Here is a 24,335-nt window from a genome sequence, read left to right as displayed (position 1 = left end):
CCACAAGCATAGCTAAAAGGAAAACGTGCGTATTCGCTTCAGTGAATAATAAAACTTAGTGTTGATCCTTTTCTACGTTTTTTGCACGTAAGATATACTTTTTTTTTGAAAAGAAATACTGGTAAAAGCAGTAAATAATACAAAAGTTGATTATCTGCACAAATCCGGAAAACATCCATTGTGTTACTTTATAAAAACCTATAAGGCTAGTCTTTAAATTAGTTCCAACTACAGTTTAGATTGTTTAAATTAGTTAAACAAACCGTTTGGTACAGAAAAACAAAAAATGGGACTGCCTGCCTTTTCAAAAATATTTTTGGAACATCGATAAATACCAATTGCAAAGGCCACGTGGATTTTGTTTTTTTTTAATGTATTCTTTTTTTTAATGTATGCTTCTCCCACAATTAAAAAAAAAGAGAAATTGAACTACAGGTAAAGCATGGAAAGAGCCTAACTTTAAAAAAAATACAAAAATAAAAACCACGCGGCCGTTGCGATTGTTACTTTTCGACAATATTCACAAAACATAAAATTGCAAATTGCATCAAAATAACATTAAAAATACTTCATCCGGTCATAAGAGCTGTCGATCTAGTCTCGATCTGAAAGAATAACGTCAAATTATCACAAAAAATATATGTGAGGTCACTTTATTTCAGCTCAAGAAGTGTCTTTACCAGAGGTGGAATTATTACTGATTCTATGTACTAGGCATTTCGTGCCTCCTTTCTCCCACCTTTTTGCCGCAAAGCGAAAAATGGCGACAAAAAACAATGGATCCGCTCTCTTCCCACCTTCTGTACACCATTTTGCCACCTTTCTACCCCCTTTTTGCCGCCTAGTTGTCGCCATTTTTCGCCTTGCGCCAAAAGGTGGAAGAAAGTAGGCACGAAATGCCGAGTATGTTAACGATGTCACCAAAAATCTTAAAAGTTTTTAAAACCTAAAACAAAACAAAAAGCTTTGTTAAAAATGTATTCATTGAAGTGTTCCAAGTTTTGATCTACAATAAATTAATAAAATGGTTTTGAGAAAAGAAGAAGAGGTCTGCAAATTAGTTGGGTAGGAGGTATATGGGACAGGAGGTGAAATCAGAGAGGAAGGAAAAGAAACAATGATTTGGTAAAAGAAAAATTTAAGATTAACAATCATGGCAGGAGAAAGGGGTACGGTCAAACTTTGCAAGTCCGGACAGTGGCTTGGTGCGGTCTGGTGGCGAGTTGCAGGTCTCGTAGTCGCAGTAACAGTTGATATACTCGTTTCCAGTATCAGTGTTAATCTGAAACAATTGACAATTGAGCAAGTTTCAACATTATTTTAATAGAAACTTACGCTATACATGCAATTTCCCTCATTCATATCAAATGATCCAGTCGATCCTCCATAGACTTTTTCTCTAGTCTTATGTTCAGTCCCGACATAGCAGTAGTCGAATCCTCCAAGGATGGTCGTGGTGGCTTCATCTCCGACATGGCAGTTTAGTCCAAATGAGAGGGAGACAAAAGAAATTGCAAGGAGAAGGATGCACGAAAAGGTGGACATTTTCAGTGAAGCAAACTGCTGAATAAGATGAAAAACGCAGCTCTCTTTTGTACTCCTAGTTTCAACTCCGCCTCTTTTTTTCGAATTCAGTTTAGAGAGTGTAAAGGCGGGATTACATCCTAAAGACGTGTGAAATCTAAAAATGAAGATGTAAAATTAAAGAAAAATTGAATGAACAATTAGAGATTTGGTTGATGACATTTGTTAGCATTACTCATGTTTTTGGGCTTTGATTTGTAATTGAAAATAGATGATAGTAATCAAATTCTCTATGGTAATATGCAAAAAGAATATAGAAACCATTTCACTGACTGATTAAGAATTTGCTATTCAACTGATAGCTTTAGTAACAATCATCATTATTAAATCATAACGTTCTAGCCACTACCCAAATAAAAAAAAACAAAAATCAGATAGCAGATCATAGAACTATTTTCGCATAGAAAAGGTGATGGATCAAAAATAACTAAATTGAATTGAGTTATCTCGTAAGTATCTACGTCAAAATTAAATTCAATCCATGCGCGTTTATCAACAAGTTAGTTAAATTGGTAAATCTTGGAAAAGTATAACGTCACAACCTACCAATATAAGTACTTATATATACATTTTGAGATAATTCAATTTTAATGACGCTGTGCCTTTGTGTTCAACTGGGTTGCGTCATTGTTTATATTATGTCTACTAACCTGTTTGAGAAAGAGCAAAATTATATACAATAGAAGTTATGGAAATGCACTATGAAATTATAAAACAGTTTTTTTTTTCACTACAAAATGTTTTGTTTTACCAAGTATCCATGAATTCTGATCTGCTGAACAATTTTGAAATTCAAAATTTACATAAAATAGAGTGCAAGATTATAGGGGTGCAAAACTATTGGAGGGACAAACCTAAGTAATTGAGGATGCAATACCATTCTTAAGGAGATTTTTTGATGCAATACTAAAAAAAATGCTAACTAAGTCTAAAAAGCGCGGGCTAAAAGTCGAAAAAACGACCGTCGAACTTCTATACGATCCCCTAATTTTTGAAATTTTAACGATAAATACACTGAATCTTGTAAATTTTTTCAAAATTTTTTTATGAAAGGATAACATGAAAATGATCCAATTAGGTCATCCGCTCATAATAATCTGAAATATGTGACGTGGAAGTGTTGGGAAGCAGTCTGGATGGTCCTGTACCACATTTTTGCGCTTGAGAGCTCAGTGCTCCGCTCCTCGTGGTTGCTATTTCACGAAACATTGGGAAAATGTTTTACTACATGCACAGATTGTACTCGTAAAGTTTGGCCTGATTTAGTATTTCTTCACTTGTTTTATGGTAAAAAATAGTAATATTCAGTACATCTAGTTGTTCAAAACACTACAAATGTGTTAACATATACTATTTTTTACCATAAAACAAGTGAAGAAATATCAAATCAGACCAAACTTTACGAGTACAATCTGTGCATGTAGTAAAACATTTTCCCAATGTTTCGTGAAATAGCAACCACTGGGAGCGGAGCACTGAGCTCTCAAGCGCAAAAATGTGGTACAGGACCATCCAGACTGCTTCCCAACACTTCCACGTCACATATTTCAGATTATTATGAGCGGATGACCTAATTGGATCATTTTCATGTTATCCTTTCATAAAAAATTTTTGAAAAAATTTACAATATTCAGTGTACCGTACCGTACCGTAGTTAACGTGTACCGTAGTTAACGTTTTCCTTTTTTTAGTTAACGTAGTTTACACTTTCTTTTGTTTTACTTTGCTACCGTATCTAAATTATTCTTTTATCTTTTGAAATATGTGTCTTGCCTTGGGGATCGTACTTGGGTAGTTCGTGCCTACCACTTGCAAACTCTTCCAGTCGCCTCTCTGTACACACAAAACACTATATCGATCTAACCGTCTGCGCATCTACACCAACACCATTCAAATTGTGCACCTGTCTGCAAACACCGCGGAGGAAAATGCAGACAGCGTTCATTTCAAATTGGGGCCATTGGGATTTTCCAATATCTTGTTTAATAAATTCTTTGTTCAACTTGACGCGTTTACTTTTTTCATTGATTTTTTAGCCACTCTTCTCAATTTACTACTATTTCCGAAATGTCGACTTGTCAGAAAACTGTTACGATTACAGACTTGGGTATTTCTCCTCCATATGGCGTCCACACGGTCCCATTCAAGGTAGGTATTTTCAAACAATCTTCTTTTCTTACCAGGAATTCCGTAAACTACTGCGTGGAAAATCAAAACGAACCATAAGTTAAGTGACTACAATAACCTGTTTTTCAAACTCTGCTATGGAGAAACAAAGTACTGAAACTATTTGTCTGAAAACTCTGATGCTTGCTTTTGTAATATTTCCTTTGAAAAAATTCAAAGAAAAAACATTTTTCAAAGGAAATATTACAATATCAGTAAAACAGAAATTTTCAGACGAATAGTTTGAACATTGTAACAGTTTTTAAAAGCAGGTTCTTGTAGCCACTATTCTCAGCTATCATTTAACGTTTTTTTCTCATTGATGTCCCAGTACTTCACGACATTACCTAGTTAATAACATTTTAAATTTGACAAACATTTCAGAACGCAGGCAATAGATCACCGAGGAAATGGTTATCATCGAGGAAACTCCGGCCGGAATGTCGTTACCGCCTCGAGTTCTCCGATCCGACGCCAATCACAACTCTCAAATCGGAACTCTCGGCGAAGCATCGGAACACAGAATAGGGATCATCGAGGAAACTCCGGAAGGAAGGTCGTTCTCGCTTCGGGTTCTCAGATAAGACGCCAATCAAAACGACAGTCGGCCGCGAGACAATCAGTGGAATCAACAAATGTGCCACCGAACGTAGCAGTTATCAGTTTGAAAAACCTCCCGGATGACGTCACAAAAGTTTGTTTATTTTAACTATTTTTTCTAATAGTAAATGTGTACATTTCACATCTTTTTATTTCAGGAAGACATATCAAATTACATGTCGAGATTTTCACCAAAAAGAGTCCAAGCAGTGGAACAACGGAAGTGTGGGTTCCAGCTGCTCAGCTCGAAAAAGTAAAAAAGTTCTGGGCGAACAAGGCTGTTGATGGCCGCCGGATTAAGCTGAAGATCGAGATCAAACCAGGGGTCCCGCTCAAGTCCCGCGTTACAGTGGTAAGATTAATATTACACTCAGGAACTATTTCAAAATTGACGAATAGATATGAAAGATGCTTTTTAAAATACAAAACCTCATCAAAAACTTTTCCTGACCTTTTGTTGAACTGTAGTATTGTGTCTTTTTTCAGATCGAGACATCAGATGGCAACGATCAGCGATAAGAATGTGACTTTCGCCAAAAGTCCTACTGCTATAAAAAGGAATTGATCGCCACATGAGTATGAAGCACACCAATTAGTCAAGTCTTTGTTATCAATATTCTATACTAAACACTTGCCCTTTAACTTATTTCCATAGATTTTTTTTCCAGTTCTCCAAGTTTTCCAAGACCATGCAATATTTTCTATTGTTCCCCGTGTTAATTAGTTTTTCCCCGTTTATTGTTTATTGCCGCTTTACAATTTCCAGATATCATTTATACCCAAGTTACATTTTCCCGTGGTCATTCCCCCTAAATGATCTCAAAAACTTTTTTATGGCGCAGTCCTAAGTACAGAAACTCTAGTCTCGCACGCACCACCTTGTCTTACATATCAAATATACGGATTTATTGTTTGTTTTATAACGGATACAGCCAGTTTTGATTTGTTTTTTTTAATCAATTATCCATGATCAATAAACCAATTGCAAACTGACATATCTTTCTAATAGCCCAATTCCCCCAATTTTCCCTAATTTCCCCAATTTCCCCATTTTTCCCCAATTTCCCTAATTTTCCCCATTTTCCCTAATTTCCCCTAATTTCCCTATTTTCCCCAAATTTCCCCATTTTCCCTAATTTTCCCCATTTTCCCCATTTTCCCCAATTTCCCCACTTTCCCTAATTTTCCCCAATTTCCCCGATTTCCCCATTTTCCTTATTTTCCCTATTTTCCCCCATTTTTCCCCAATTTCCCCCATTTTTTCCCAATTTTCCCCAATTTTCCCCAATTTTCCCCAATTTTCCCCAATTTTCCCCAATTTTCCCCAATTTTCCCCAATTTTCCCCAATTTTCCCCAATTTTCCCCAATTTTCCCCAATTTTCCCCAATTTTCCCCAATTTTCCCCAATTTTCCCCAATTTCCCCAATTTCCCCAATTTCCCCAATTTCCCCAATTTTCCCCAATTTTCCCCATTTTCCCCATTTTCCTCATTTTCCCTAATTTTCCCTAATTTTCCCCAATTTCCCCATTTTCCCTATTTTCCCCATTTTCCTCATTTTCCCCAATTTTCCCCATTTTTCCCCATTTTTCCCCATTTTTCCCCATTTTTCCCCATTTTCCCCATTTTTCCCCATTTTTCCCCATTTTTCCCCATTTTTCCCCATTTTTCCCCATTTTTCCCCATTTTTCCCCATTTTCCCCAAAAATGGAGAAAAATGGGGAAAAATAACAAAAACGTAAGGAGGGTAACGAGCATTTTTTCTGAAAAAAATCGTAACGAGGATTTTTTTTCAAAAATAATTAAAAAAATCCTAAGGGGAACAAAATGGCTACGGGGATATTCGAAAAAGTTTTTTTGGATCCAGAAATTAATTTTTCAAATTTGGAAAATCGACTAGTTTCTTTGCACATTTTTTGCACATTTTCGCACATTTTTTGCACATTCTTTGCACATTTTTTGCACATTTTTTGCTCATTTTTTGCGCTATAGACTGAGTCTGTTTTGAATAGTAATTTATTAGTAATGAAATCAGAGAATAACGAGTCAAATATGAAATCAAAGTATATTTTGAAGGTTGTCACTATAATCGTGGAAGTTTCACTCATCAATTTCTTCTTCTTCGATCGGTTCAAGTCTCACTTTTTTTGCCGAGGGATCTTCCGGGACTAAAGAAAAATATATTATTCAATTATCAATTACAGGATTTCTTACTGTCATCAGCCGCTTTTCTTTTTCCAGTCGAACTCTTGGATGAACTTGGACCCTCTTGCATTTGTGGCTCTTTGAAGAAATCGTCTGGATCAACATGATTGTAATAGTACTTCGGAGAGCCTTCTGGAGTTTTTGGCCCGCAGGTAACTTTGCTCTCGGAAGATGCTCCCTGAGACGCATCAGCCACAGCTTGATTTGCTGGTTCATGCGAGATATCAGTCTTGTCCACAGGCACGTCGCCATTTTGAACCGGTTCTTCAATATCTCTATTATTGATTACCGGATCTTCTACATGCTCTTCGATTTCTCCCTCGTTGTCCTCTACTGGAATCACATCAAGAAGATCATGTCCATTCTCCTCGATTCCAACGTCTGCATTTGGTCCCGAATCGTTTGTAGGTTCTGATAAGAGAATATATACGGATAATTTTATTTTGAAGCTCAAGAACTAAAAAAAAATGTCACCACTTACCAACTGGGATTTCATTGCTCTGGCTTTCACAATCATCAGAGAGGCGAATGGCAAGAGATGACTCTAAAAATTAGTTATTAAACACACAAAAACGTTGAGTTGTAGTTTTACCTGCCATGGTTATCAAGATCGCGGCAACTGAAACTATTATCCTGAATTAGTTTAGATTAAATCATTAAAATCAATGAGACAAAAGACGCAAAAGAGACGTTACAAAGATTGGAAATTTATACTTGACAGTTTAGCATTGCACCCTACCCTAAGAGCTTATATTTTTTGATTTCAATCAAAACGTTTTCAAATGATAAAATACTCATGGGCTGTTTATTGCTGAAAAATTATGATAAATAGGAAAACTGCGGTATACAAAATACGGATATTGCTTCATCATAACAACTGAACATCTTCTGCTGAAAAATTAAAAATGGTTGATAACAATTATGAAAAAAATGCATATTTTGAATTATTATACACATTTGAAATGCACAATCTTGAAAGGTTAAATGAACATAAAAGGATGAAAAAGGTTAGAAATCCATTAGCAGTGTAATAGGATATTCTTAGTGACTGACTGAGACTGGTTGCAAATGCTGGGAAACTGGGAAACTTTTACGTTTGAAAACATGAATTATTGAGCAAGAAAGAGATTTGTAAGCAACAAAAACAATATATTTCTTTACTAGATCAATATAATATTTTTTCAAGTTGTTTCAACAATGTTCGTCAGAGTTCATCACAATCCAAACTAATTCGATTCAATTAGGATGATTCCACATTTTGCAAATGAGAACAACATTTAAACGTGTATGTGGGGCCGTCATTCAATCACAAGCATGATTTGAAACCTGTCTCTTCCTAATTGTTTCTCGAAAGGCGTTCTTTAAAAAGATCGAGGTTGAGAATTAATTCACTATTCCTAATATTTTCTATTTATTGGTATAAAATATGTTAGTTTTTCAATTTTTTTCACCGGTTTTAAAAAGTGGTTTCACATTCAATAAAGACATGTGAACCCTGATAAAGCTAGTGGAAATATCGGAAAACATTGTTAGGAGCATATGAAGTGTACTTCTTAAAAACGTGTAAAAGCTTTAAATTTCATCACTGTGGGGCTATTGATATGAATCACAACTAATCTCAGCTTATCAGATATTTACCATCAACCCACGCAGTTCTGCTCAAAAATACGTCGTTGATTTATTTTTAGAAAGATGAGAATTTCTTTTGTGAAATTGCCCGACGAAAAAGGATATATTGTAATAAGGAGAAAATTATATTACAAATAAACAAAAGAATAGCGTATATGTGAAACGACAACATTTGAAAGGAAAATAAAATCAATGAGAAGCCTTTCAATAAGTGTTTTTGGAATGGAAAGAAATTCACAAAATGTCAGGAAAAAAGTTAATATCTAGTTTAGAATTTTTGAATCAATCTCAAAACGCTGCTGCCAAGAACAAAACTGGAAGACATGATGTCTTAAGATAAAACTCACATTTCATAGCGGCTTTAATTAGCCAAAAATGCAAGAAGGCTCACCAGGGGTCGCGCTTTTCATTGCAAGCGGAAACGTGTGAGCTTGTCGGTGGCTCGCAACCTCATTAGTATATTGAAGTGTGCGTTGAGACGAGAGTAATGTAAATGCAAAAAGTATAACGTAGACGCTCTCTCTCGTCTCCTCGTCACGGTGAGCGAGGCCTTCTATCAGCGTGCGAAACAGCATCAGCCCACCTTGGCGCTTTGCCATAGAGGGATTTGGTGACGAAAACTAATCTCTTGTCAGATATGAGAAGTTTGTGTGCAGGGAGAGAGGCATTTCAAGAGACAAAATCGATTTGGAAATGCAGATTATCCTTAAATGGGAAACCAGTTGAATATTTACGCTGCACTCTTGAGAAGGTAGCGACAACACACGGTGGTTCAGTTGTTAAATAGGTGCAAACGCGCTCCACCGAACAAACGTGCATAACTTGGCCAGGAAGTACAAAATCGAAAATTCATCACAAATAAAGATATATAATTTCATTGCGGTCATTTCTTATATGCATCGCAAAATCGATTTTGTGATGGTTTTCGAGATAGTAGCCAATATAGGTTTCTAGACTGAGTATCATGAACCAATCCATCTAGTTTCTGTGCTGCCGTGAACATTCAAATCAGGGTGCGAATTAGCTCCAATACCGAAAGCGGTAAAAACGAATTTGTCTCAAATTTCAACTAATACGAAGTACATTAAATGAAATGAGGGCGAATGCTTTTTCATTGGATTTTAGGAAAAAAACAAGAATGTATCAAAATTCTCCAAAATCGCAGCGCAGAAAATTAGAAAATATGTATTTTGTCGTGAAAACAAACATGAATGATCAGACAAGAAATAATTCGCATTTGAATTCAAATTTTAAAATCACCTGTTGTTTTTGAGGCGAATGCTTACAGATTGGCAACATCAGACTACTTTACATAAAAATCCATTTGTAAAAATTGTAAATGGATAAGCTGGCCTACAAACCCTTAGAACTTCGGTTGTGGAGCACAAGCGGCGAGCGTCTAAGAATGGCGCTAGCGCTGCGTTCAACAACAACAACATAAAACTACTTATGAAAAAAACAAAACAATTTGAATTCCTAATTTTAATATAAAGATTATAAGAGCTGATGTTTGAAATGAACACTTATTTTGTTTTCGCTTTACACAAAAATCCAAAAGTTCAATTTAGAAGTCAGTTATGTTGTCTTGAACTCTACAAGATTCAAGTTTAATCTTACACTTTTCAGACGTACAAATATTGAGGCAAAAATCATGAATACATCATAAGAAACAATATTCAGGAAAAAAAAAACGAAAATAGCATTTCGTGACAATTGCTTGGCACTCACTTGATTGTTTGATCTTGGTCTCTTTCCATCCAATCCTTTTATCCTAGTTTGTGTTATAAACTAACTTATAATGTAGTTTAGAAAAAAAAGTGCCTGTTACTGGGTGGCAGAATTAAACAAAGGAAAATAGGGTGAAATGCGTACGCAAAGAAAATTCATAAAATTAAATTAGGAACCTGAACAATTATTCGGTTTGAGCATTGGAGTTCAATTATTCACATACCTGAAATTCTGAAACATCTGAAACAAGTCAAGTCAAAACATGTTTTGAAATGGTTCAAATAAAAAACTAGTCCGCTTTTTGAGAATTCTGTTTTTTTTAATTTATTAATGATTTCGAATTTTGCGCGCAAATGGTTTTACACATTAATTCAGTTATAGTTTCATGTGTTTTACTTGTACGGCGCTTTTTAAAATATTTTTCTTCATATTTTATAGCTTTGAAAATATTTTTATATTTTTCAAACAGAAGATTTGGAAATCTTTTCAGGAAAACACTTCAGCGGCTTATTCAAATAAATTACCAGAAACAAAAGGGCTTTTGAATTTTCCAGTTTTTTAATTGAGTTCGTTAGCACCTACACTTTTTTCTTTAAAAACAATACTCCTTTTATAAATTATTTGATTAATTTTCTCTAAACATAATCGATATCAGCAAATGCCACAAATTCCTCAAATTTTCAACTAAATTTTTTTTGAAATTTCTCAAAATTTTTCATTAAGTATGCTGATTTTGTGACAGATACATTTAAAAACTTTGGAATGAAGATGTTCAAATGTGAAAAGAAGTGATCCTAGGAAAATGATAACGATTATACTTCTAGCTATTACTGTACTATCTTAGATTGTCTTACATGGGAACAAGCTTTGACTAAAAGTCTCAAAAGCACATTCAACATCCTACTAATACTGTAGATTTGTATACTGAATACCAAATTCTCACATGCAGTTTCAAAAACCATTTTCACATCTCGACGTCACTGTGAGGACGGGGAACCACATGATTCGATTAGGATGTGTTCCTTAAAACAGGATGCAAAGAGCTTCAACACACATCTCGACAATGCACCTAACATTGCCCACCTTGTTATTTCTCTGTTTTGGTTTCGCCAATGCTGGTGTCGTCTTCTCAAGAAGTTCAGGAGCTTTTGATAGTTATTCGGGAAGCGGAGATTTTGGAGGTGAGATTTCCGATTTGGCATCACTGACTGGACAAGAGGATTATTTAAACGATCACAGTGATATTTTAGCGTCCAGTAACAATGAAGGTCAGTTTTCTTTCTTTTTAGATAGCAAAGTTATACGTATATGGATGTTCAGTATACCAGCCACTACTCAAATCGCAAGCTCATGTTGTTAAATCTCCATTGGATGATGAGGATTTGGCTCTTGTCCAAGAATATTTTGAAGACCAAATTATCAATAAAACTGGTCAACTAAAATACTCGACTCTAGCTGGAGTTGAAAAATCACTGATCAAGGATCTTGTGCGAATCATCATGAAAGACGATGAGTACATGCTTCTTCTCAACAATCCATCATTTCCTAAAGTTCTTCAAATGATTAAATCAATGCTTCGTGAGCCAATTCAACAAGTGCTTCAACAACAAATCTGGAGTAAAGTACTTGCGGTTCAAGCATATTATAAGAAATTTTACCAACCACTGAACAATCCATCAACGAAGAGAGAAGCTTTAGAATTTTTGAAACATTTGAAGTCTGCTTCCGAAGATAAAACATTGACTGTAGATGACACGGTGAAGCTTAACGAGAAAATGCAAACGTTGGCGTTTTTGGTACAAGAGCATGAGTTTGATGAGAAAATTTCCGAGTTGGAATCAATGCTGAAAAGTACCCCTCGGGAGTTTAAAAGTAAGCATAAACGAAATGAAAGTTTCGAGGAGATAATTTAACTTAATGCGACATGTTCACTCGTTCAGAATAGACTGTATTTCAGATAATACAATGCTTGTATGTTTGATAATACAATGCTAGGTGTTCTAATTTTGTAAAAATATACCCGTAATTTTCATAAGACAATAGTTTGACTCACCCGGTTAGCAAAACCCAATCTTTTACTTTATTATAGTGTTGTTGGTCGTATTGAAAAACGGGAATTATAATTTGAAAAACGGGAAAGATAGGTTAAAAAATACTTTTTGTAAAAATATTTGGATAATATGTTAAACTAGAAGAAAATAAATTTGAAGAATTAAAATTATCATGAGTATGTAAGTTTTGCGTTTGTCAAACAAAATATGTGAAAAAAAGTTTAATAACACTTTTTTAATTAGGCAAATCCAATAGGGACACTAACTTGCCAGTGATAAGGTTTGAGGTGGATTTATGTAATTTGCAAACTTATCTGCAGCTATTTGATCCAAATACCTTTAAAGTTTTTACCGACTCAATATTGTTTATTTAGAGCAGGAAACGTGCGACCAATGTCGCGTTTCGACTTGTGACCGAGCCTTTTGAATCTTAGCTCGAACTACCACAGACCACCCTAAATGGCAGCGCGCCCTAAAAAAAGCCCTAGTAGGCGGCAATATTGCAATTTTAAAGAACACTTCAGTTTTGAAAAGTACTTTGATTTTGTTTTCTAGAAATCATGTATGTTATTCAATTCTCAAGAAAAAAATCAAAATTATTTTCCAGGAAGCCATCATGTCCGGAAAAGTGCAATCCCAGACAAGGGGAAACCACAGAACAGTACACATCCGCCAACACTTGCCTCCGGAAATAGTTCTGAAATTAAAGTCAACGAGAAACAGAAACTCGTTAGTCCAGTTACCACACCAGTTGCAACTACAGCCAGCCCTAAGTCACGGACAACGACCGTTATTGTGAATCAACAGAAATCATTTATCCCCAATAGTTCAATCGACTTGAAGCCTTCCAGTAATGTCATCAGTGAAGTCAAGCTAGAGGGTAAAGTGAGCACCGGTGCAGCCAAAAAAGAAAAGGACCCGTCTACCACGACAGTGTCTTCTTTAAAAGTTCCTTCGGAAAAGCCCAAAGACGCAGATCAAGTCATTGCAAGTCTTGAAGAAGATTATTAAGATTACTCGGAAATGAATGAATTTTGTGCATTTCTTAAAAAAAAATCATTGTAATCATTGTAAAAAAACACGATTCACATCATAGTATACTATTTCCGTGTTTTATCTTGTGATATGTGACTAATCATGATAGAATTTGAAAAAAACGGATCAGCTTTTAGAACATAACTCACAAATTACTTTTTCAATAGGATTAGTTCAAGACATCAGTATAACCATCGAGATCATTGTACATAAAGGGCAAAAACGTGGATTTAGCAGTTTCCCAGTAAAAAAGTGAAAATATCGTATGCCAACTTGAACATTCTGAAAATTCAAAGCAGGAAGTAGTAAAAATTTGGACTGAACAATGTTTAATTGTGATTGTACAGTTTATACATTTTTCATGTTAAGTCCCAACATCGAAAGCTATAAAAACAAGAGTCAAACCATTTTTCAGGTGTGTTTCAACGTCACAGTTGCGAGCACAATGGACTCACCGCGGAAGGACGGAACACGATACACGCATCACGAAAATCTCAGTTTATAATAGGCAGTGGAACCATGGTTCACAGAGGCGAAGCTATTAGGTTCGGCGATGGATACATCGATAACTAGTTCGTTGTGTTTTGTGTTTTCAAAATTAAATTTCATTTTAAAATATTATCAACGATGGCACAACTGGTTAGAGGTTGGGCTATGGGTCTGAAGGTGGACATAAACTACAGAGGCCCAATATTTGAAGAATTTTTCGACTAGCCTAGTAGTAAGTTCTGAACTAGTTAGGGCGCGCGTGGCTGAGTGTAGTGGTGACCACATTGACGCATAGGTCTTTTTTGGTCAATTTTAAGTCCCACCTCACCCCAAAGGCACACCCAGTCGGATTGTAAAGTGGGTAGTGGATTTTGATCCACGAAAAGTAAATCTGTCATACCGCTAGTCCCGGCATGAACTACACTCAGACCAGAATAGATATAAACACCACTGGTAACTCTGATAAATTGCTTGTCCGCAGGAGGTTTTCTGGGCAACCTGTACTTTTGCCTTTTACCTCTTCAAAAAATTTTCTATATTCCGTAATTTCAATTCTACACCATGTGTTTTTAGTTCTTGCACTATACATTTTGGCAGAATACGAATATAGTTGCTCCCGTTTATATTTTACTTTGTATATGTATATTTTCTTTGAACTATAAAGTTATTTGCATTGTATTGAAATTTAAAAAAAAGAGGGTACTTGTGTATTACATGCCCTCATTTTCAAATTAAATTATATTTTCCCTAACTCCTCCAATTAAATAAAACGTGATATGCATTTTTCCTCTTTAGGCTTAGAAAATGTTATATCCTAAGCCTAAAAATACAAAAGTGTGGTTCACGTTTTTATTTTCCATAACTTAAAAAAATTACCATTAAAATGAGGGCATGTAATACACAATTACCAAAAAGAGAAATTTGTTTTAGTTTCAGCACATAACTATTTTATGTTACAAGTATGTTTCCACACGTGAGTTTTAGTTTAATATTTTGAGAATTAAAAACAATGATCTATAGCAACATCATTTTTTAGCATTTATCATCTCTATTTATCTCTGCCACCTTGACATTTTCACTGACATAAAGATATAAAAAAATTTATGTTTTGTCAGAGAAAGTTAATCTTGATATTTGTAAAATAGTGAAATTCCACAGGAGATTAACATTATGACGTGATTTTCAATTTGAAAAATTATTTTAATTATTTTTATATTGTGGGTGGATACTTTAATTCGTATGTATAATATATTCTCAAAGAAACAACGAAAGAATTTATTACTTTGTGTGCGACGATGATGTAATAGCGGAATATTGGATTATCAAACTGATATATAGTTGATAAAATGTCACTTTGGGTGTAGTTACTCAGTCCAGTGTTCCTGTTATTTCCTGCCAAATGCTCCTGAGAAAAATCTGCAAGATTAACACCTGCATGTAAGCCTGTTCGAAAATAGAAAATACCTAGGGTCATCGATATCAGATCCACGTTTGTCGTACATAGTGTACCTATGCAAATCGGCTAGTGAAGGGAGGATCATTCGTTTTCCAAAAGACATTGTCATCAATCTGCAAATCAGGTTATATAAAAAGCAAAGAAAACAAAAATCAAGTACTAGTACCTCGGGTCGTCCAAATCATCCATGCTTCGTCGTTGAATTCTAATTGCGCGGTAGCTCTTTGGATATGCTTGTGGCTCTGACTCAATAGCGGATCTTTTTCCAAACGAAGATGTAAACATTCTGAAATAAATTGTGTTCATATAGTGCAGAAAAAGAAAACATTAACTTACCTCGGATCATCGAAGTCGGCTTGCTTCAAATACCTGAAAAATAAAAGTATAGGGGTCTTGAACTTTTGGAAACGCTGAAATAGAATCTCTCAAGACTATGGAATTTGAAACTTATTTGTTTGGCATTCGATAATTCAACAATATTTTTTGATGTCATTCAAATATAATGTTGCAGACTTACAAAGCAGATGTGATTTGACTAGCAACACCGAAGAGAACCACAATGAGCAACGCCGCCTTGATATACATGATTACCACTGAAATAAACTTTATGGTGATAGGCTAAACAGAGAGGTTAACGAAGGAGGAATACTAATGATGGGAGATCATGTGAGAAATGAAACACGAAACATCATCCCAAAATAAAATCTCAGCACATATCAGGTCAGGTCATATATACATGAGTTGAATATATCAGAGCAAGTGGGAGTGGGAAAAGTGACAGGTGGAAATACTGGGTGAAAACTTCTAGAATGTTGAAAGCTGGACAGGAAAGGAAATGATTGATAAGCACACTGGGCTTGATTGAAAACGAAATGAAGACCACTAGTAGAGGGCGGAGCTCATGGTGCTCGGTTGTCTTCAGCCACGCCACCCCTCACACCACCTTGTAATCCGCCAATGGATAGGATTAGTTATGAAAATTGTCAAACTGAAGATTTCGATTCCTCTGTCTCTTGTTATGTGCCCACCACGTTGAGAAAAAAAGGCGGGACCGCCGTTGTATAGAGGAGCACCGAGAGGTATAGCTGGAGAGAGGGATGAAAAAGAACACCGAGTCAAAACCGATTGACATCATGTCGTAAATCTTGAGCCAAAACAAACCAAATCACGAATACAAGGTTGAAAAAAAAGACCGGGAGAGTGCAATAAAAAATTGGGCCCGTTCCTTTGATCTTCCCTTTTCCCACTCACTATTCCGTTGAGAATCTGTCTGCCGAAAAAAAAAAAGAAAAACGAGATTGGTTCGCAGATTAAAACTGCACATCACATTGCATTCCAATTTAAACCGACCATTTATGCACATGTCTTGGTTCACTGAGAACACAGATTGATTTTGATTCGGAGAAAGTTTGACAGGAAAGTTCAGAATGTCGGAAAGTGGAGCCACATACAAAAAAAAATGATTAGAAATTTTAAAGCAGAACTTGTTGCTTGAATTTACTTTAACAATATTGTGAAAAATAATCACTAATAACCGAGTTCGCTGATTAAAAAAAAAGACGATTTACACTTGAGTCATGTCTTATGCTGGTAAAAAAAATCATATATCTATTTTAGACGCTGTCCATAGAACCTAGAACCAAAAAAAGGAGGCTGAAGTAATTAAAAATTGATAAGAAGAGGGAAGAAGAACTCAAAGGATTGTGAATGAATTGCTAAGTTGTCCTACACGTGAACCACCCTCGTGAAGAGTCTGCAAGTGGGGGAGTATGTACGTAGACTTAACTTTTTCATTCCCATGAAACATGTAATTACGTAGGTCGTGTCATTTGCACTGATTCATTGCAAAACATGAAATAGTAGCTTTTGAATTGCTCTTCTCTTTCTTCCGTTTACAAAGAGTAGAAGGAAGAAAGAGTTAACAAGAATAATGCGAATTGTGTCATTAAAAACAATCCGAGGAAGATGGAGTGGGAAGCAGTACAATGGTTCGAACAATTTAATTTGATCTTCTTACGGGCACTTTTAGATTTTTCCGACTAAGGTTTTCCAAACAACAAATTCTAAAAAATTGAATATGAAAACGTTTGTCTAGACAAATTTCTATAGTAATTCATGTCTTTCAATACTACCGATATGTGGTTGTTAATCGGAAATTATGTAACTAATAAGGAATAAATAATCATGAGAATTTACATAATAGTTATCAATCAAGTGGAGCATAATCGAGAAACAATGTCCTGGATATTTCTCAATTACTAAATACAAGATGATTGACATTTCCTTATACACAATTTTGAAGGAAATGGATTAACTACAAAACTATACAACTGAAACCATAAATGAACTGAAGTGAAACCCTGTTAAGTTTTGAATTTCAAATTTAAACCTTATTTCCAATTCCTCAAACCCACGTCAGGATTCACACTTATTAGAGATTAGAAGACGGATTTTAGTAAATGCGAAAGCAACCCGCATAATGTATTAACGAACTTGTTTACTAGGTGGTCCACAAAGTCTTAGATTCTAGGAATGCTGAATGATCACTAAGAGGGCACCAGATTTAAGAATGCTGTATAATTAAATTGTAGAGTTGTTTTTAATGTGTCTTTGAAACTGATAGAAATTGAATTTAAAAAAAAAGAGTTTACCTCTGACAAAAAATATTCACCAATATAAATTTCAAAAACAGTTAGGATCTCTTATTCTCGTTTGGAATGGTTATTCAAAAAACTTTTATAAAAGCAGGAAGTATACTTTAAATAAGAATCTCATAAAAAAGTTTTGTGGCAGACATTCAGCAAGTGTTTCACATTTATCATTTATAACAATGTTCAATATGCTTACTTTCCTTTGCAAGATAAAGTAGAACTGTTTTTGATATGTAGGCAACTGATCAAAAAGTGCCGCACCAAAGTATGATTCCAATTTAGGTTCGGAACTAGAAAGTGAATGCAAGAAATACATCTTCTCATACAATTGACTCAACGTCAATGAGCAATTTGCTTAAATACGCTCCAATCGGGTAATATGGCAAAAAAATGATAAAGAATGCTTACTAAAAATAACTTTAAACAAACTTTAAACAAAAAAATACTTACGTGAGGAAAAATTGTCATTGGTTTTATGTGTAGTTCGAAAATGATCAAAAACATGAACATCAAATCCGATTCAGAAAAAATAAAAACTTGTCAAAATCGTAGGAGATTGAATTTGAATTCTAGCCAAAACTGAATCGGTAAAATGCTCGGCAAAAACAATTTTTGCCATTGTTTACAATGTTTTTCAAATCATAATTGCATCATAGAACTGTTCTAAGCAGTTCCTCCAGCGTACCAACGTCACTTTGAAATACAGTACTAAAATTGACTTTAATATGACAAAATTCTAAAGTTTATATGTACAAATTTGTATAATTGTGTTTTAGGTTTTCTTATGAGTGCAAACAATTTTGCAATAAGAGAATGTGAGCATAATTGCCATAATATTTTAATGATTCTTGATTTTATTAAATTCTCCGACTATGAGAAAAACAGAACGGAAAATGAAGACATACATTTCTCAAGCACTAAAAAATTCCTAGTGATGTGTTCACCTTTTGAAAGGTAACAACACATGACTTTGAACGGAATTAGGAAGCGTCTGTTTTGAACAAAAAATATTGTTTTGGGTTCACATGGCAGAGGAAGCTCAGGATCAATTATTCAATTTTTAGTGACCAATTCCAATAACAAGACAAACACATAACCATAGATGCTCTGACACACAAAGGCAAACATGGGAAATAACGAGAGAGAAAGAGACTGAGTTGAGCAAGAGAGGTTCAAAGCGAGGTTTGAAAATTATAAAAAAAATTGAATTGAATATATACTATACGGCTAGATCAACAAAAGAGGTAATTGATTTTAAAATTGTATATGTACACCCGGAGCTAGAAAATTGGGACAGATTAAAATTCAGGACCGCGTTTTTATACGCTGATACTCCGCAGTCCAAGGGCACGGCACGCGTAGATGAAGCCTGTCGCACAGCCATGCTCATCTCTTCCAGCCACCTGAAATTTCGAAATTGAATCATTGCAAGAGACAAAAGACGCCATGTCTAGTTTGTTACTAACATGTGAGGATTCCTCCTCTTCAACTGTTAACTATTTTGAGATGAGCTCATTTATCATAACACCCCTACCTTATAGAAACAACGGCATGTTCCATCAAGTGATAATCCTGGATAGAGCATCTTGCAGGATGAGTCGTGCTCTGATGACGCTTGACCGTCAGTGAATGGATTAAGCACACGACAGTTGTATGTTGGACCAGAATATCTTCCAGTGTGGATCACAACAGGCTTTGGCTGAGAGTTACTGACAGGATCAACACGTCTGAAATACATATGATGTGAAGTGGGGCAAGAGAAATCGGAATTCTGCAAAGTTACGAATAAACTTACGATTTGTAACGTTTATTTTTGGGATCCGAAATTTTGGTTATTACAAAATTTGGTCTCCTCCTTGGAATTTGAATGAAACTACTAATTCTGCAATTCTCCAAACTTTTAAAACAACTTTAGCTAATTAAGAAATGCTAATCGCAAAAGTTGCACAAGTCGAGTAACGTTTTTTTTAAGTTGCGGACACTAAAGTTTAATAAAAAAAATTAAACTAACGGCGGAGCAGCTGTCTGTGAAATAGTCTCTTGGAGTTTTCTGATCGGATGCTTCCAGTTTTGATTTTGATTGAAGCGTGGTGGATGACGTGGTCTGTAAAACTGTGTCATCACGCAAATTCCGCTCGCAATCAAAAATAACGAGCGGTCAAATCATTTATGTATTTTCTTTTTCATGAGTAACACTTTTACCCTCACTGTCATTATAACGTAGCTTTCTTAGAAAGTGTATGTGAGAGTGATGATTTCACTTTATTTTAGTTTAGTAAAAGACTGTGTTGATGTCATTTGAAAGAAATAGTAGTAAGAATCTTTTTTGGTTGGGAAGCACAAGAAACAAAATGAGTTTGCTGTTCGGGATTGAACTGTCAAATTTGGGACACTGGTGTTTGCTCTACCGAGATACAAAAGCAATATGTTACCCGTTTTTCCTACTTGCCACTTTATTTTAATTAAGCCGTTACCAGGACTGTGTTTCAATCAGTGATTTTGATACCTAGTAATACATATTATATCAAATTAGGACTAGTTTAATGAAACATTAGGCCTGACAATTGAAATTCACCGTTATAGCTATTTTGAAACTTAAAGGTGGTGTAGTCAAATTTTTTTATTGCCTTATTAGACTCAAAATTGTCTGAAAATACCGAATTTCATATTGAAACTTCTTGAAAACTTTTCGGAAAAAAGTTATGACGGGTCAAAAAATGGCCTGAAATTTGTTAAAATCGGAAATTTGACCGACTTGTCAATGTCGCAGCTGCTAGAAACAATTTTTTTTGAAATCACCGTTAAATTTTGAGTGTACATGTTGATTATCTTGCGTTTTAAACTTGAGTATTTAAAAGTCGATGGACGGCGAGATTTTTAATTTTTTTAAACCAAAACTCGCCGTCCATCGATTTTTAAATACCTTAATCAAGTATAAAACAGAAGATAAGCATTTTGTATACTCAAAATTTGACGGTAATTTCAAAAAAAAATGTTTCTAGCGACATTGACAACGACATTGACAAGTCCGTCAAATTTCCGATTTTAACGAAATTCAGGCCATTTTTGAGCCGTCATAACTTTTTTCTGAAAAGATTTCAAGAAGTTTCATTATGAAATTCGGTGTTTTCAGACAATTTTGAGTCTGATAAGACAATAAAAAATTCGACTACACCACCTTTAATTACATAAAAAACTGAAATGACCAACCCGGCAACCCATCTACTAGCAGATGTTGTAGTCTTCCACCATTGAGCTCTAGTATTTGGTGATTGGGTCGTTGTCGTTGGAGTAGGTGTTGTTGTAGTGCTTGCTGGGGGCCTGGTCACTCTTATTCTTATTCCCCTTATTGTCCATTGTCTTGGCGTTGTCAAAGGACGTGGTGACGTTGTCGTATCAATGATAACACCACCCTTACGCCAAATTGGTCCTCGGTTGATGGTAGGCTGTAAAGTATTTATGTTTTTATTGTGTCATGCCCTTTATAGTTGTCTACCGTTTCAGGGGCACTAGTAGTAGTTGTTGTTGTTGTACTTGAAATGTGAACCTTGAAGACTGGCCTTGGTTGTTTTGGAAATGGGCGACGGATGCGGCTTAAACTTAAACTATATAGAATATGAGTCAATTGTGTGAATTAATCCAATTACTTGATTCTAGTAGTTGCCTGGACGGTTCTGGTGGTGGTGGAAGTTGGAGTTGTAGAGAGAAGTTTTGTTTTCTCAGTTGTAGTTGTTGTAGGAACTGTGGTGGTTATAACTGCTCTTTCGGTAGTTGAATGTGTTGCTGGTGTACTTTCCCTCATCTTTGTCGTAAGCGGAGCATGAGTTGTAGTTGTAGTTTTCTGAAAAGGTTTGGATTTAGGACAATGGATTTCAAAAAACAAAATGGAATTCAATTGTCTGCGTAAATGGAGCATAATCCTAATCTTATTCAAACCTTTTTGGGCGTCATCGGAGTCGTCAGGTAAAATGTAAACTTTTGTTCTCGATTGCTCGCTGTGGACGGAGTGAACCAAGTGTCTTGCCCTGCTCTAGTTACAATGGGGACCTGAAAATTTTCATAATAAAATTTTAGCAGTTTTCAAAGTACAATAAGTATAAATAACTGAATTATCTAAACAATTATTTCAAGCCACCTCTCACGCAGAAGAAATTTACTACCTTAAAAACCGTGTCTTCATTAAAGTGTATAACTTGTCTGAAGAACAACCCGAGTTAAATTTATTGCAAGGAAAATGACAACTCAGACAAGTTTCAAAATTTTAACAGCAAATAACTTTTAGACCTTGTTAAGACAGATTTTATGCCACGCAGGCAGCTAAATAGGTTTTCTGAAATTTATTTTTTTTTTGACTTATATCAAATTTCAATTTGAGCCTGTCCCCTGTGTTGTGTTGCAATAGTTATCTTTACCACTACGATATTTTCTCAAATTATACATGTTCAAGACCATTTTGAATTTCTTGTTCGAAAAAAACCAACAATCGGTCACTAATTTGCAAGTCGGTTTAAACATATTTCCATGTTCTTTGATTTTCATTGAACATTTCCCTAACCTGGGTGACTCCTCGATCAGTTCCTAACTTGTAGATGTGAAACATGGGGAGCTGGTCAATGAATTGATCATACAAATCCTGTTTATCAGCGGTATTTCCCAGATCGTCCGAGAAATCATAATCGAACGAATTCGGATTTGTCAGTGCTGTCTCATCAACTATTACTATTGCTGAAATTAGAAATATGAGTGATTGAGCAAATTTTACTTCCGTTTTGCTGTAAAATGTTGTAGAGACTAGCAAACTATGAAAACAAAACTCACGTCCTCTTTTGAATTTCGGAATTTCATGTATCACCTGCTCCTGCCGCTTAACCTTTTCACATAAAACTATTGGAAAAAGTGAAATGAATGCAATTTTTAACAGAATCATTGTTCTGTTGTGCAGAAGAGGAAACGAAGATTGAATGAGGGCTGGAAGCAAAACTAGATGAATTTGGGGTCACTGTACAAAAATTAATTGGGCGGGGTCAAGGGACTCGGGTTAAGGTTACGAGTGAAATAAATGACCGTTAACATCAATTGGGGCTAATGAAAAATACGTTCAATGTCAAGTGATATAGTGTTGCGTTTTTTTCAAAATAGAAGAACTGAAGATATTTAAAAAAAAGACAAATGTTCAGAATTTGATAAAGTTTGATAAGTTAATCATAAGACCTTGGGCTAAGTTTCAAGAACGTTTGCGAGCGTGTCATCATTGAAATTATCTTCTAAGGCAAGTTATATTTCTAAAAGTATATGGGGATCTATTAGAACAAGTGTATTGTTTTGTGAAACTTGTTCGCTATTCATGATAAGGATCCTAAGTGAGTTTGGGGTCTGAAGTTCAGGTACACTATTTTTTAGGTAAGCTAGATGCTTATAGTTTTCAAACTAGTTAATTAAAATTATTTTTCAGTTTTAAAACATATTAACCGTGAAAAACGCAAAGAGTTTTGTCAAATCACAAATAAAAAGTTCACAACCAAGTTGATTCTGTAACCACTACTGATTTTGTCGACTTTTAAAGAAAGCTGACAACTTGAAACGTAGTTCAATGTTTTTTTTTCCTTAGCAAAATTATGTTCACTGGTAAGTCAGCAGTTTTTTTTTGCAAAATGTATGTTCCTTTCGTTTTTTTCGAACTTTAATTAGCACTTCAGGCAAAATAAATGCAGTTACTTTTTTTTGAATTTCAAAAGTACAAATGACGGATTTTTTAACTACTTTTTGCATTCACTTTTAAACAAATTCTTAAATTTTCCCCGCGCATTCCTCAATTGAGGAACTAAAATTTACTTTTCAAATAATATTGCCAAATATTTATTACGTTTTCACTTTTCATGGAAAACAACATTAAAAACGGCCTGTTACTAAAATGCTGCCCAGTGTGATTTGATAACAAAACCGAAGAATTTAAGAGATGGGAGGTCAATTTATTTTTCACTACGCCATAACTGTATCAGTACTCAAATAGCTAGATAACCTTGAATTCCAAGTTTTTGGACGTCTGTGACAGGAGGTCACTGACACGCTTCTTGAATAACTTTGGCACTTTGTCGAACCGTATCTTTACATCATTGAATTTCTAAATCTCCATTTTTCAACAAGTTCAGTAACGGTTTCTAAGGAGTGACCTTTTAGAATTGGCAAGAAACGCACAAACGGTACAAACAAATCACATGCGATGTTATCGCTTTTTTTCTCAATTCGAATGGAATTGAAAGAAATGACCAGAGCGGCACCACCGAGAATTTTCAATTTGAATGTTCTACTTTTGAAATCGAAACGGCAATAGTTGTTATAATCATTGGGAAAATCAATTTAAAGAAAAATAACAGTAATTGATCAAAAAAGAGATAAAACTGACACAACTGATAAACTTACCAAGTAGTTTTTGCAACAATTTTTAGTACTTATAGCGGTCTGCAAAAAAATGTACTATTTTCAACTTTTTTCAAATAACAACAGTACAAGTAGGTAGTAGGTTGTTACGTTTCAATGCCTAGACATGATAAAATGCGACTTTTCGTCGAAAAAAGATATGTTTACTAATTCATTTTTGAAATGCCAATTGCTCAGTCATTAAAAAATATTATGTGATAGTTATTATATTTTTTAAAAAATTTGGTCAAAAAGCCAAACTATTCGAACAATATACCTTGCAGAAACAAAATTAAAAAACAAAAAAACAAAGATTTCCAAACAT

The 24,335-nt window shown here is 34.9% G+C and overlaps 6 protein-coding genes and 2 non-coding genes across 10 annotated transcripts; 4 read left to right on the top strand and 4 right to left on the bottom strand.

Annotated features, from left to right (window-relative positions):
• Positions 1 to 968: 968 nt before the first annotated feature.
• H35N09.1 (Activin_recp domain-containing protein) lies at positions 969 to 1,548 on the bottom strand. The gene is made up of 2 exons (NM_077059.6): positions 1,336 to 1,548; positions 969 to 1,282 (listed from the first exon to the last, which is right to left on the bottom strand). The coding sequence occupies exons 1-2, from the start codon at positions 1,543 to 1,545 to the stop codon at positions 1,145 to 1,147; spliced, it is 348 nt and encodes a 115-aa protein (NP_509460.1). The 5' UTR covers positions 1,546 to 1,548; the 3' UTR covers positions 969 to 1,144.
• Positions 1,549 to 3,663: 2,115 nt separating this feature from the next.
• Positions 3,664 to 5,343, top strand: H35N09.2 (RRM domain-containing protein). Its single transcript, NM_077058.5, has 4 exons — positions 3,664 to 3,732; positions 4,135 to 4,444; positions 4,509 to 4,702; positions 4,837 to 5,343. Exons 1-3 carry the CDS (start codon positions 3,707 to 3,709, stop codon positions 4,605 to 4,607), a joined length of 435 nt encoding a protein of 144 aa, NP_509459.2. The 5' UTR covers positions 3,664 to 3,706; the 3' UTR covers positions 4,608 to 4,702; positions 4,837 to 5,343.
• Positions 5,344 to 6,355: 1,012 nt separating this feature from the next.
• F18E9.1 (ELM2 domain-containing protein) lies at positions 6,356 to 7,187 on the bottom strand. Its single transcript, NM_077057.5, has 4 exons — positions 7,147 to 7,187; positions 7,036 to 7,098; positions 6,564 to 6,965; positions 6,356 to 6,517 (listed from the first exon to the last, which is right to left on the bottom strand). Exons 1-4 carry the CDS (start codon positions 7,151 to 7,153, stop codon positions 6,450 to 6,452), a joined length of 540 nt encoding a protein of 179 aa, NP_509458.2. The 5' UTR covers positions 7,154 to 7,187; the 3' UTR covers positions 6,356 to 6,449.
• A 799-nt stretch (positions 7,188 to 7,986) lies between these two features.
• On the top strand, positions 7,987 to 8,079 carry mir-799. Its single transcript, NR_023997.3, has one exon. It is a non-coding gene; the product is annotated as a pre-microRNA mir-799 (primary transcript).
• A 2,895-nt stretch (positions 8,080 to 10,974) lies between these two features.
• Positions 10,975 to 13,570, top strand: F18E9.7 (the record flags this gene model as incomplete). Of its 2 annotated transcripts, NM_001270135.1 has the most annotated exons (4): positions 10,975 to 11,179; positions 11,232 to 11,783; positions 12,570 to 12,842; positions 13,413 to 13,570. In NM_001270135.1, 4 exons carry the CDS (start codon positions 10,975 to 10,977, stop codon positions 13,568 to 13,570), a joined length of 1,188 nt encoding a protein of 395 aa, NP_001257064.1. The 2 variants fall into 2 exon arrangements, with proteins under 2 accessions (NP_001257064.1, NP_001257065.1); NM_001270136.4 differs by lacking the exon at positions 13,413 to 13,570 and having other exon boundaries at positions 12,570 to 13,016.
• A 1,115-nt stretch (positions 13,571 to 14,685) lies between these two features.
• On the bottom strand, positions 14,686 to 15,541 carry nlp-7 (Neuropeptide-like protein 7). 2 transcript variants are annotated; one of them, NM_001270133.4, is made up of 5 exons: positions 15,460 to 15,535; positions 15,279 to 15,311; positions 15,109 to 15,228; positions 14,951 to 15,055; positions 14,748 to 14,902 (listed from the first exon to the last, which is right to left on the bottom strand). In NM_001270133.4, exons 1-5 carry the CDS (start codon positions 15,525 to 15,527, stop codon positions 14,872 to 14,874), a joined length of 357 nt encoding a protein of 118 aa, NP_001257062.1. In that variant the 5' UTR covers positions 15,528 to 15,535; the 3' UTR covers positions 14,748 to 14,871. The 2 variants fall into 2 exon arrangements, with proteins under 2 accessions (NP_001257063.1, NP_001257062.1); NM_001270134.3 differs by having other exon boundaries at positions 14,686 to 15,055; positions 15,460 to 15,541.
• Positions 15,542 to 18,413: 2,872 nt separating this feature from the next.
• Positions 18,414 to 22,575, bottom strand: F18E9.3 (Clip domain-containing protein). Its single transcript, NM_077054.7, has 9 exons — positions 22,412 to 22,575; positions 22,149 to 22,318; positions 21,530 to 21,640; positions 21,241 to 21,434; positions 21,090 to 21,186; positions 20,804 to 21,039; positions 19,605 to 19,697; positions 19,128 to 19,320; positions 18,414 to 18,996 (listed from the first exon to the last, which is right to left on the bottom strand). The coding sequence occupies exons 1-9, from the start codon at positions 22,518 to 22,520 to the stop codon at positions 18,913 to 18,915; spliced, it is 1,287 nt and encodes a 428-aa protein (NP_509455.3). The 5' UTR covers positions 22,521 to 22,575; the 3' UTR covers positions 18,414 to 18,912.
• Positions 22,576 to 23,607: 1,032 nt separating this feature from the next.
• On the top strand, positions 23,608 to 23,684 carry F18E9.11. The gene has a single exon (NR_071721.1). It is a non-coding gene; the product is annotated as an Unclassified non-coding RNA F18E9.11 (non-coding RNA).
• Positions 23,685 to 24,335: the final 651 nt, after the last annotated feature.

Source organism: Caenorhabditis elegans, chromosome X (assembly GCF_000002985.6).
Source record: "Caenorhabditis elegans chromosome X".
NCBI classification, from domain to species: Eukaryota; Metazoa; Nematoda; class Chromadorea; order Rhabditida; family Rhabditidae; genus Caenorhabditis; species Caenorhabditis elegans.
This window is presented reverse-complemented; position numbering and strand designations above follow the sequence as displayed.

What these genes read in the sequence shown, in the direction of transcription:
- H35N09.1 (NM_077059.6), bottom strand. Translation starts at nt 1,545, where the DNA reads ATGTCCACCTTTTCGTGCATCCTTCTCCTTGCAATTTCTTTTGTCTCC. An exon ending in AGGGAAATTGCATGTATAGC is followed by an intron (nt 1,283 to 1,335) that starts GTAAGTTTCTAT and finishes CAATTGTTTCAG; the next exon opens with ATTAACACTGATACTGGAAA.
- H35N09.2 (NM_077058.5), top strand. Translation starts at nt 3,707, where the DNA reads ATGGCGTCCACACGGTCCCATTCAAG. An exon ending in TCCACACGGTCCCATTCAAG is followed by an intron (nt 3,733 to 4,134) that starts GTAGGTATTTTC and finishes CAAACATTTCAG; the next exon opens with AACGCAGGCAATAGATCACC. An exon ending in TCCCGGATGACGTCACAAAA is followed by an intron (nt 4,445 to 4,508) that starts GTTTGTTTATTT and finishes TTTTTATTTCAG; the next exon opens with GAAGACATATCAAATTACAT.
- F18E9.1 (NM_077057.5), bottom strand. An exon ending in GAGCAATGAAATCCCAGTTG is followed by an intron (nt 6,966 to 7,035) that starts GTAAGTGGTGAC and finishes TTCTCTTATCAG; the next exon opens with AACCTACAAACGATTCGGGA. An exon ending in AAGAAAAGCGGCTGATGACA is followed by an intron (nt 6,518 to 6,563) that starts GTAAGAAATCCT and finishes ATTTTTCTTTAG; the next exon opens with TCCCGGAAGATCCCTCGGCA.
- nlp-7 (NM_001270134.3), bottom strand. Translation starts at nt 15,527, where the DNA reads ATGTATATCAAGGCGGCGTTGCTCATTGTGGTTCTCTTCGGTGTTGCT. An exon ending in GCCGACTTCGATGATCCGAG is followed by an intron (nt 15,229 to 15,278) that starts GTAAGTTAATGT and finishes AATTTATTTCAG; the next exon opens with AATGTTTACATCTTCGTTTG. An exon ending in GATGATTTGGACGACCCGAG is followed by an intron (nt 15,056 to 15,108) that starts GTACTAGTACTT and finishes CCTGATTTGCAG; the next exon opens with ATTGATGACAATGTCTTTTG.
- F18E9.3 (NM_077054.7), bottom strand. Translation starts at nt 22,520, where the DNA reads ATGATTCTGTTAAAAATTGCATTCATTTCACTTTTTCCAATAGTTTTA. An exon ending in CTCCGATGACGCCCAAAAAG is followed by an intron (nt 21,435 to 21,529) that starts GTTTGAATAAGA and finishes AAACCTTTTCAG; the next exon opens with AAAACTACAACTACAACTCA. An exon ending in CTACTAGTGCCCCTGAAACG is followed by an intron (nt 21,040 to 21,089) that starts GTAGACAACTAT and finishes AATACTTTACAG; the next exon opens with CCTACCATCAACCGAGGACC.